The following is an 11,844-nucleotide window of genomic DNA, read 5'->3' on the forward strand; positions in this document are numbered from 1 at the left end:
CCTGGAGCACAGTTAGCAGACTGCTGACAAACGCAGCAAGCAGTGCTCTGTGTACAGTCAGCCTCGGTGGCCTCGCTGCTAAGACCTTCTCTAAACACCGCGAGGACGATAAGGGCCACTAGGCGCTAGGCAGGCACAGCTTGTTTTTCTCTTTAAAGCAGCACCACATTGGCTCAGATACAGGAGTTAAGTGAAGATAAGGTGTGGTCTGGTCATTGAAGCTCAGACAAGTTTTTCACTCTTTTGGTGATAGTGAGGTGACAGATGGCGGTTTTAACAGGACGTTTCACATTCCTAGTTAAGATGAAGAGGTTATGCAACTGCGTGAAACCCAATTCCTTAATAGCAGCTGCAGTGAGGAAGGCCAGTGCTGCCCTGTGATGGTCACATGAACACGTCACACGAGGACTGGTTTGATCCCCCTTCTGATGTTTCTTTTTTTTTTTTTTTTTTTTTGTCGTGACAATACTAAATTACACTTAATGATAGTACAATGCTGCTATTGAAGCCAGAATATTCATATCAACTCACACACAGACACACACAGACACATGCATACTTTAAAACTAGGTCTAAGCGAACAGACCCAGAGGAACCCAAAATGAGTGATTATTTTGGATTTTTTTTCCACTTTTGTTACCTGTCTGTGTGTACAATAATACAATGCAAAGAATTAAAAAAAGGTTTCCAGTTTTTACATGCATCTAGCCAAAATAATAATGAATTGAATTGATATGGCAATATTTGATATGACATTTGAATCACACAAATGCCAATATTATATCAGTTTTGCCAGAGAACAGCCTAGTTCATTGGAGATAGTCTGATATCTCAGATATCTGATGTTTCTATGCAATGTCAATGAGGCAGAAACTGGTCATGTCACGCATTACCCAAAACCCAAAATGTCCAATTCACTGGTCTGCCAAACATGCTTGAATTGCATATTTTTGGATTGGTTTTGTTAGTGAAGGTGGTTCTGCCATGATTATAACATCATTATAAGATTGTGTTCATGATTTCCATAAACATCATTAAAGTTCATCACAGAGATAATTACACACCTATACAAAGTGCTGGGAGGGTAGTTCCTCCTCTCTAGGATGCAGATAACTATTAAGCAGAAGTTCTCAAAATTCATTTACTTGGGGTCAAAAAGAAAATGGATGGTGTCAAAAATGCAGTTTAAATGTCACTAATTAATGCTGAATAAAATAATGCTGAAAACAGCTACTAAAATTTTCTGTATAATGCACCAGTTTATGGGGACTGGGTCATATCTGGGGTTAATGCTGTATTTATTTCTGTAATTCCTGAAGACATACTGGACGTAACACACCAGGGCTACAACAATCAGGCTCTTCCTGATGTTCACTTTTGTTCTATAAACCACACTAAAAACATTCTAGCTTCTCTTATTCCTAATCCATCATTAAACTATATTTTTTCCTGGATCTTCAAATTCTCACATTTCACACCAATGACCAAGATAGCCAACACACACACTCAGTACTCTCACAAGAAAGGGTTCATAGCCCGTGCTGAATAACATGTAACATAAGGAAAGAGAAGGTCTTTTCTCTTTTCTGTGTCTTATATTGTTGTAGTGTGTACTAAAATTACATGTATGTTCATCATTATAAACTATTTAAATTGATTAAGGAATGGAGAGTTGTGTTTATGCAACACAGATGGTTTCTGCTAAATCACCCTCACCCAAACGGTGTACTTGCTCTTGCATTAATGCATTCTGTCCGCAGTGGCCCTGCAGCGTTAACAGGATTTACGGTCGTGGAGTGTCAGCGTTTGCCACACAAAGACCTTGTGTCTCATGCTCGGCCTGAGCCTGGGCCGTGTGTTTTGGCTATGCATACCTCGGTTCCTGAGCCGCAAGAGGCAAACTTTTCCAACGCCCCCACAAGTTCGTCACGGGGACTCCCCCCTGATCTGGAGGATCTTGCTTTCTTTATTTCTCTCTGAGACGGGAGCCAAAGTGGTTCCTCGTGAAGTCCAGTGGTGACCTGGGATGGGCACACTGATTTTAAAGCTGCGCAATGGGAAGCCAGATGAGAGGATCAGTGACCTCCTGGATTAATGGGGGTTGGGAGGGTGGTTCTGTTGGTGTTCTTTGGGTCATATTTCACTACGTTCTGCATGAGAGAGAAAGGCCTCCTAATCTCACAACAGGAGGGTGAGGGAAAAGTGTGTGTGTGGCCATTCCTCTGGCCAGAGGTTGAAAAGGACAGAGAGACAGACAGGTTGGAGGAGGAGGGAGGCCTAGCCTAACTCGTGTGTGTGTGTGTGTGTGTGTGTGTGTGTGTGTGTGTGTGTGTGTGTGTGTGTGTGTGTGTGTGAGAAAGTGACATTGAGAAGAGTGATTAAAGGCCATAATGCATTTAACCCTGTGGTCAGTTCAGCGTTCATCACTCACAATGACCATGACACACACATACCGCTCCACTCTCACAAATCATGATTAAGGATGCACGTACACAGAATCACACTTGTACACTCACATCCTGCTACACCCCTCTTTTGTCATGGTAAATAACTCTGCATGTGCCAGAACAGGAATTACCCCAAACAGAAACCATTATTATACGTTACCCATCTTGAAATATGATCATCTTGATATAATCTCTGATATTCCCACACCTCTGTCAGCATTCTGTCTGCTTACACTGTAACTGGTTACTATCACGGTTTCAAAAATTCTAAAAGTAATGCTTAAATATTGTTTTTTTCATAACACAGAGAATATAAGTAATGTTTCTGGGTCTGTATGGTAAATAGTAAAACTGCAGTTTTGTTTACAATATCAGCCACGTTCCAGAAAAATTGGCCATTCTCTAACCCATTCTCTAAAACATTTCAAACATATGTGCCATTTTCTGAACTTACACGTTATGTGAATGTTCATCCATGGCTCTTAATTAAACTTTAAGAGGCATTCTGTACAGAAGTGGCATTCATTTTCACATTTATTCACAGCAGGGGGACATCACAAATATTAATAATCTTCTTAGACAGCAAGGTCACGGATGCCGGAGCCCATCTCGGGTCATTGGGCACAGGGTGGGGACTCACGTAGGGCAAGGGGCCAGCAGGGTGCACAGACCATTCACTCAATTTAGAGTCGGCAGTTCAGCTAATGTGCAGTACTTGGAGCGGCGCAAAGAAACCAGAGAGGAATTGAGGGGAATAAAAAGATCCTGCTTTTCTTCAGTGGACTTAATTTTGAAAAATTTCTGTAATACATGATTTTGACACAATAATACATATTTCATGAACAGCACTTCAGTATATGGTTACCTCCTATTTGTATAAATAAATATAATTTCTTCATTGCACACAACAGCATTTCTTATGTGGCATGTGCCTCCCAGTCTCTTTTTTTTCTCACTAGAAATAAATCTAAATCTGACCATTATAACATCTACAAATATGAGAAGAATGTGACATTATGATGGTTGCTCTAATTTGCATTTAGAAGATTATTCTGGAGCACCTATGCACTATGATCTATGCATTGTATCTGCAAATCCTTAAAAAGTTTCAGATTGGATTTTTGAAAATTAAGGCCTTAAATATCATTGAAAATGACTAGTCATCCTTAAATCCATAGTTAAAGGTCGTTAAAATAGTGCAGATCAAATAAATGCATTTACTGGTAACCTCTAAATAATTTGGCGAACACATTTCTAATATGTGTTTTGCATTTTTGTGTATGGGATCAGAATTAGCAGATCTGCTTATGGAGCTAAATTCTGCACTTTGTGGTAGAGGTGTTCTCCTTTTTTAAAAAAAAAAAAATTCTCTGATATTAATGAATCATGGATTTAGCCTAGTGAGGTTAATCATCTTCAAATTGTTCCTACAATATGAATAAGCTTAGAAAATATAAAATTGATTTGCCTTATGACATGTCTCCTTCAACACTCAGTCGATTTTTGGGCCATCAAGGTCCTGCCACGCAAGTTCCTGCCATCTTCGCTGTTGTCGAGAGCTGGTGTCAGGGGGAAGTCGGCTGCGTCCAGCGATGGTCGGGTCATTCTGTCATAGCAAGAGGGACAGGGCATGTAAGAAGGACTTACTCACTCATCTTTATCTTTACAGGGCTTTTACTTATTATAAAAGCACATCTTACAAGACAGGGCACAGACAAACAATGGCCTGACGCCAACTAGACGCACTGATATTACATTTATAAACAGGACATGAGGTGTACACGATCAGGAATTAGGACCATAACATAGCCATGAAACTCCGCACTGGCACACAGAGCTAGAGCACCTCCCCAGAGTCACAGCCATGTCAAAGTTACTACAACTGTTAGAAAAAAGAAATGACGTAATATGGACAGTGTAACAGGCTTAAGGAGATAAACACAACGTTAAGGGACTGATATGGAAAAACTTGCCTTAGTTGCCAACTGGTAGCCCCCCTAAACAAACACATCTGGTTTAACTCACATATGTTCATAAATATACACTTGCTCATATGAAAGCATTTTTTTTGCATGTGTTTGTTTTTATCAATTTTACATGTATAGCCAAATTGCTACAAATACTCTGAATGTCATAATAATGGAGATGCAGATATATACAATGGCTCTGCTTACATATACAGACACACCAGTTAGGATATTCATGAATTCCATTACATGACGTGTCATATGTGACCTTTGCTTGGGATTCTGAGAAAAGTGCTCAGTGCTGACGCCAAAGTATCACAGTCCGTCAGCACTGACACCAGACCACTGTAGTTCTGGAACATCCGGAAAGGGGAGAGCTGACCCTTGTTGCGCAGAACAAGGCCATGTCATTGGACCTTAGGGGGCACATCGCCTGGCCTGCACTATGAAAAAAAAGACGCCCACACCTCGTCATTAGCATCCACACTACCGAAGAAGATCCCTGACCGGCCGAATTGGCCCTCATCTTTGGGACGGACAAAGCCTTATTGTCCAGGGGCATTTACGATGCTGGTCTCAGCGAGGGCACTCTCAGAGGGGGAGATGGTTGGGCCCTATCTGTTCCCCTGCATTGATATTGCAGCGACCTGGGCGACCTTCTAGCCGTTAGCGTAACACTAGACAGTTTGTGTTGAATTTTGCATGGTCACATCGACTTGGTTACGCTTCAATTATTCATGGGAGCAAGAGGAGGCTAAATGAACACACAAACACATGCATGCATACATAACTAAACTGTGCTAGGAAAGAGCTGAAAGAAAGAAAGAAAGAAAGAACTCTTCAGCACTGTATTCAGTAGCTGAATTGCTAATCTTGGACTTTGTGTTTGTATAGTGCAGGGGTCTGCAACCCATGGCTCTGGAGCCAAATGCGGCACTTTCATCCTTACATTGCGTCTCCTTGTGGCTTTGGAAAGTAAATAATAATTTAGGTGTATTATATGTTCACGTGTTGTTTGTTCTATTGTAGTTTGACATTTGAAAATTATTGTTTTCATTGTAACATTAAAATTTGTGTAATATTTTTGATGCTTAAATGTATATTTACTTGCCACCCACACCAGTGCTGTTAATCAGTTTGTAAAATTAGAGTAGCATTTCAAAATCTGAAGCCCCTTGGCTAAGATATTTAGTGGTTAATAATTTGCATATGTTGACTTAAAGTTTTCAAATTGGAGCCATTTTTCTGGCTCCAATTTGAAAAAGTTATTGAGGTTGTTATATTATTATACTTAAAATGTCCATATTATATGCAATTATTGTGTGGTATTTTTCATGAATTAATAATCAGGGAAAATCACAATGATTATACTTTCTTTGATGAATTGACACACCCTAACTCTAAATTGCAAATGTTAATCCGCAATTCAAGAATAAGGCTGTAACACAGTGCAAACTGAGAACCAAATCATGGTTTTGATGGGGCAGTTGTCTTTCTGAGGCAGTTGACCATTTTAAATAATTCTGGGACAATAAAGTAACATGCTAAGCAATGTCATGATTTTAAACCACACCCTTGTAGTCTCTAAAAGCTAGTCACCTGACGACTGTATGACGATTTGTATGTTCACTATCAGACAGGTGGTGTAGTGACACTGCCTTAATAGAGGTGTGATGTTCGGTTCAAACCAAACATTCTCACATATGTAGTGTTCGCACAGATGTGTGTGGCCTAATGCCAAGGAAGGGGGTGGTCATCACTCCACGTAGCCTGAACATTCACTACTCCTCATTATCTAAATTCTTTCTGATCTCTTTTCTTTCCTCACCTCCCATTCTTTCTTTCTCTTTCCTTGTCTTGGTTTCATCACTTTCTTTCTCTCCCTGTCTCTCCTTTTTGAAATGCATATTATGACCCAGCCTAGTAGAGAGCATGACTGATGTTTCCCTCTACCACACAACTGGAAGAGGACAAAGCCTGTCTACACACACTACACACACACACACACACACACACACATTCACTGAAGGCTATGACGCAGGCGCCTGCAGCACAAAAACACAACCAGCTTACTAAGAACTGTGGCACAAAAACAAACACACACATTAAAGGCCCCTGGCTCAGTTCATTAAAAAGCTTCAGTCCCATCTGAGGCCAGATGAATGTGAGGAGGGGGAGGCTGGAGGGGGCTGCTCTGATTGGACCTGTGCCCCTGTCTCATTGGGCATAGAGCCAGGCCCCTCTACCTCTCCTCTTCCAGCTGATTACACAGAGATATCAGTGTCCATCAAAGAGCGAGAGAGCACTGAACACACACACACACACAGACCAGTACATATGCCATGTCAGCAAAACCTCATAGATGCTGTGAAATTTTCCATCAACATGTACATTAATTTGAAGGAAAGGTTCCCTTTTTAAGTTGATTTTAAATTAATCACATGAATTCATCTTAATATTTAACACTTCCATCAAAATGCATCACTGTAAAAAAATGATTTGATCATGTAAGAATAATGTGATTCAATGCCAAATTACATTTGATCAACTTTATAAAACCATTTGTTACTTTAAAAAAAGTTTTTTTTTAAATAATGCAAAAGCATTAGGACATCTTAAATCAAATGAACCAATGTCGATTATTCGTTTAAGTAAAATCCAATGAATTTTTTTCAGTGTAGTTTTTCTGCGGCCAGCTAGATGTTTGTTTGCAGTCGGTGAGAGTCTTTGACAATGTTCTCACAGCGATTGGTGATTGACAATCTACTGCCAGTCACCAATTACAAAAAAAAAGGGCCGGTATACTGAACATTTGTGACAGTCCAATTCTTGACCTGTTGTTTTAATTGTCCTTTTGTGTCCTTAAATTGTGTTGACTAGATGAGCACAGATGAGCATATCATTGCACATTTGCTCTTGAATAAAGAATGAAGCAACCTTTGTTCTGGCAACTGTTCAGTTTTTTTGTCACATACATAGTTATACAGGGTACAACAAAAAAGTGAAATGTATCTAAAACTGTGTAGCTTTAACTTTAGATCCACTTAAAATCATGTGCTTAAGTAAAGTGAAAGAAATCAATGTTCAACATGAACATTAAATGCATACAGCACTGTGTATTAGATATAGAGGTAAAATAAAATGAGATAGAAGATCATAATGTGCAATCCGCAACGTGCAATCAGAAGGCTAAAAGGTGCATTATGCAGTGATTAGCCATGTCCAGTGTGAACAACTGCTGATGAATGCGGGGTGTAGAACATCAGGGTGTGTTCAGGTCAGTGGCAGTGGTTGGCCTAGTGGGCAAGGAAATTGGAGCTGTAATCAGAAGGTTGCCGGTTCAAATTCTGAACGGCAAGGTGCCAGTGAGGTGTCACCGAGCAAAGCACCCGTCCCACACACTGCTCCCCGGGCGGAGGGACACCTTTTGTTGTGTGCACCGTGTGCTGTGCTTTGTTTCACAATGACAATAACTTCACTTTTATTAAGGTCAGGATGTGACTTGTGGTGGCATTTCTTGAAGCCTTATGGCCTCTTCCTGAGTCTCTCAGCCATGATGCTTCTTATTTTCTTGCCTGGTTTCAGAAGATGAACCAGGCTGTTGTTGGGATGGGATGTGTATTTGGCAATCCTGGGGGCTTGGGTCCTACGTCTACTGGTGTAAATGTCTTGCAGAGAAGGTTAGAGAGGACCTGCAGCAGCTGGAGAGATTCAATATTTCTCATAAAAGACTGTACCTGTTATGATTAAAGTTGCTGACAGTGTCTGGAAATTTTCCGCATCATGACATTACCCAGGTGAAATGGATACTTGTCGCAGGTTCCATGCACAAGTGCTGGCTTAAGTGGTTCTTATAAATACTGGCCCATTTAGTCTCCGCATTCACAATCATAAAATATACAGCTATCTGCTGCTCCTTTTTTGAGGTCAAGGTGATGAATGATCAACCCTCCTTCCCTCCCCTCCACCGTTGTTGGTGTGATGGACGCAGACGATGGTATCAGCACGTCCCTCCCTAGCTTGTTTATCTGGGCTTTTGCTGTTACATCAGAAGGGTTGAGTGATGCTTGTTGCAGCCCTTCCTGTGTACTTCTTTGCTTGTTCTGCCAGTCTTTAGATATGACTGGGCACAGGTTTGCGGTTTATAACTCTGCAAAATACTGCAACCGTTTTTGGGCTGTTATGACAGAGGCTTTAGCACGAGACACCTGTCATGGAGGTGTGTCAGTGTGACCTTCAGCATCCAGCAAGTGTGTTTACAGGAATATTCTGCAGCAAGTTACCCGGTGACCACTTTTTTTGGTACTTTTACAGAAACTTGTTTAAAACTGCATACAGTACAAAGCACCAGTATTTGTTTTTTTCACACATCATAATTATCAAGATATATTTCCATTGACCTGTGAAGTTGTGAAGTGAGAAATGTTCAATGGAAACGCCCACAGCTCACTTTGCAACTGCAGCAACACTTGCTGTTTAGTGGGTCATGATGTGTAGCATCTGGTTTCCAGGTTTGGATGTGACACCTCTTAACAATATGCCACGTTGACAGGTGTCATTTTAAAAAAAACATTTGATTTAATTAAATGCTCAATTCAAAGATGCATTTCTAAGTTTTCTTTGTTTCAATTATCTTTTTCAAGTAGTCTTCTTTATAGAGGATTAACTTGTTGTTTTCTTATAGTCTGACTTAACTACAACAGAGTAAAATGTGAAATGATGAAATAATTGTATTCTTGGTTTAAGTCCTAGTGAATCAGAACTGATTACTTCATTGATGGTTACATGAAAGTACACTGTAATTTCCTCTGCGTAAGGGCATCTGTCCAAATGCCATAAATGTAAATGTAAGTTATTTTATCAGACAGGATTCCCCTACCGATCCTACTACCGAGCAGTGTCTCTTCTCTCATTTCTTTGAGCGTTATGTCTACAATCAGCTATGATTTCGACTCAACACAACCTGGATCCCAACCAGTCTGGCTTCAGAACAGGTCATTCTACTGAGATGGCCCTTTTTGGCTGTTTTTGAGAAGCTACATGTGGCCAGATCAGCAAAACTCATCTGTTCTTATTCTACTCAACCTCTCTGCAACATTTGATACAGTTAACCACAAGACTCCACCACGAGACTCCTGTACACCCTGAAGGGTTACCCTACTAGTGCTATGCTGACGACACACAGTTTGTCTTCTTTTTTCCTCACTCAGATGTACATGCCACTTCCAAAATCTCTGCATGTCTAACTGACATTTCATCTTGGATGGCAACCCATCATCTAAAACCCAATCATCATCTAAAACCCCAAATTCTCCCACACCGCCCATCTGCTACGTTCCCTCCACTGGCTCCTAGTAGCTGCCCGCATTAGATTCAAAATACTGATGCTGGCCTACAAAGCTAAACATGGGGTAGCACAAGCCTACTTTACAGCCCTTATTACACCTCACACTACACCTCGCACCCCCCAACCCTCCAGTGCTGCGCACCTGGTCCCTCCACCACTGAAGGTACAAGGAAGACACTTTTTTTTTTTGTCTGGACTTTTCTCTGTCTTGGACCTGAATGAACTTCCCCTCGTGGTCAGCACATCTTAAGAGGATCCTCTTTAGAGGATATGTAGACTAACTTGTAACTTTCTTTTAGTCTGACGTATGTAAGAAAAACCGAGCAAATAAAATGATTTGTATTCATAGTTTGGGTCCTAGTGAACCAGAATTGATTACTTCATTGATCATAGCATGAAAGCACTCTGGAAAACCATTTCTGTCGAATGCCATAAATGTAAATCTAAACATGTTATCAGTTTTATTTACATAAATTATCCTTTAACATTTTTATGTATCAAGTGCCAGAATAAAGAAAACGCCAGATGAGAGGCTAATCAATAAAGGAAAAGAAGCTATTAAAGCTAGTATTTTGTTTGGTTTTGAAATTGGATTTTTAAATGAATTACTTATATATAAATATTTATATATACACACACACACACGTTTTATTATTAAAACATAAGATTAAAAATGGTTTGTATGTGTACTTTTTCATTTTTAACATTTAGTTATGGTGACACATGTGGTCCTGTCATCCTATCAAGGGATGAGAAAAGCAAAAGGTTTTGATATAACATAATAGACCTTCATGTTCTCTTGCATTCCCACAGGCCAAGTGATGAGAGGCATCCCACAGTGACTGCCGACGGCTACGTGGACAATTTGGCCGCAGCAGTGGATGCCATCCTAAAGCACAGGGCCTAGTGACTCAAAGGGTATAATAATATTGAATTAATATATAAGATTGAACAAATACTGATCCTAGATCAGCATACAGCACAGTTACTGTTAACTATTAACAGTAGATGAATGAATAAATTAGCTTTTAGTGCTGTGAAGACCTGTGATCCTTTGCTGATCTGAAACTAGCTGTAACTGAAAGGGAAAGCACAGAAGTGAAGCAAATTGATTTGAAAATTGTTGTGCTAACAAATTGCTAACATTACACCACACTCCCTGCTACTGTTACTGTCCAATAAACACTTTACCTCGGTAGCCCTGACTAATTGTGTAAGTAATTAGAATATGCATTTATGAGGCTGTAAAAGCAATGTTCATCTCATCCTCATAAACTGGTACTGACTTAAGGTAAAAAAAGTAGATTTGATAGAACTTAATGAACATCACTTTTTTAAAGTAGGCACCAGTTGTTACAATAGGTGTGTGTTTTAGTTCAGTTTGTGTTCAGAAAGCTGTACTGTGTTAATGGGCACTATTTAAAAAACAGACACTAAGAATAGGGCTTGTTCAGCAACGTAATATCAACTGCATCATCAAGATTTACGTAAATACATATAAAATAAATGTGTGGTAGTTTTCTGTATCCTGATGAACAGAAACAGACTGTCATTATTTGATGTGTAATTATTTCGGAAGGCCAGAAGATGGTTTAAATGGGAGGAGTCTGTTGATTGACAGCTCACACGCATAATACTTCTGCCTTCTGCATTGCTTAAACTCACAACTATCAATTTGTCACATGCACAAACATATTTTTCCTTGTTTTATCTACCTTTTTTGTCATTGCACTTACTAACAAGCCCAGACTGTGGTTAGCCCCAGTTTGAAAATAGTGCCCAGTGAAATTAGTTTTGAATGATTAATAAAATCTATTACATATTTGCTTACTGTTGTTATTTGTTGTTTAATTAGTCATATAAATAAAGTGAACTAATACAATTATAACATTTTATAGTCTAACCCTCAGTAAGGACCAGAGAACTGGGTCAGGACCCACTGACTCTATGTGAACTTCTTATGTACAGTGCATCTGGAAAGTATTCACAGCGCATCACTTTTTCCACGTTTCGTTATCAAGCTCAAACTTGGGCTCAGGTGCATCCTGTTTCCCCTGATCATCCTTGAGATGTTCCTGCAGAT

The 11,844-nt window shown here is 39.9% G+C and overlaps 1 protein-coding gene across 2 annotated transcripts in view; it reads left to right on the plus strand.

Moving 5' to 3' along the window:
• The window catches only part of lhpp (phospholysine phosphohistidine inorganic pyrophosphate phosphatase), a 35,439-nt gene extending 23,854 nt beyond the window's left edge, over window positions 1-11,585 (plus strand). For both annotated transcript variants that reach the window (XM_028963771.1, XM_028963764.1), the window contains exon 7: window positions 10,575-11,585. In XM_028963771.1, coding sequence (XP_028819604.1) covers window positions 10,575-10,668 — 94 coding nt within the window. In that variant the 3' untranslated portion in view covers window positions 10,669-11,585. The remainder of the gene's footprint in view (window positions 1-10,574) is intronic.
• Window positions 11,586-11,844: the final 259 nt, after the last annotated feature.

This window comes from Denticeps clupeoides, chromosome 2, assembly GCF_900700375.1.
Source record: "Denticeps clupeoides chromosome 2, fDenClu1.1, whole genome shotgun sequence".
Taxonomy (NCBI): Eukaryota; Metazoa; Chordata; class Actinopteri; order Clupeiformes; family Denticipitidae; genus Denticeps; species Denticeps clupeoides.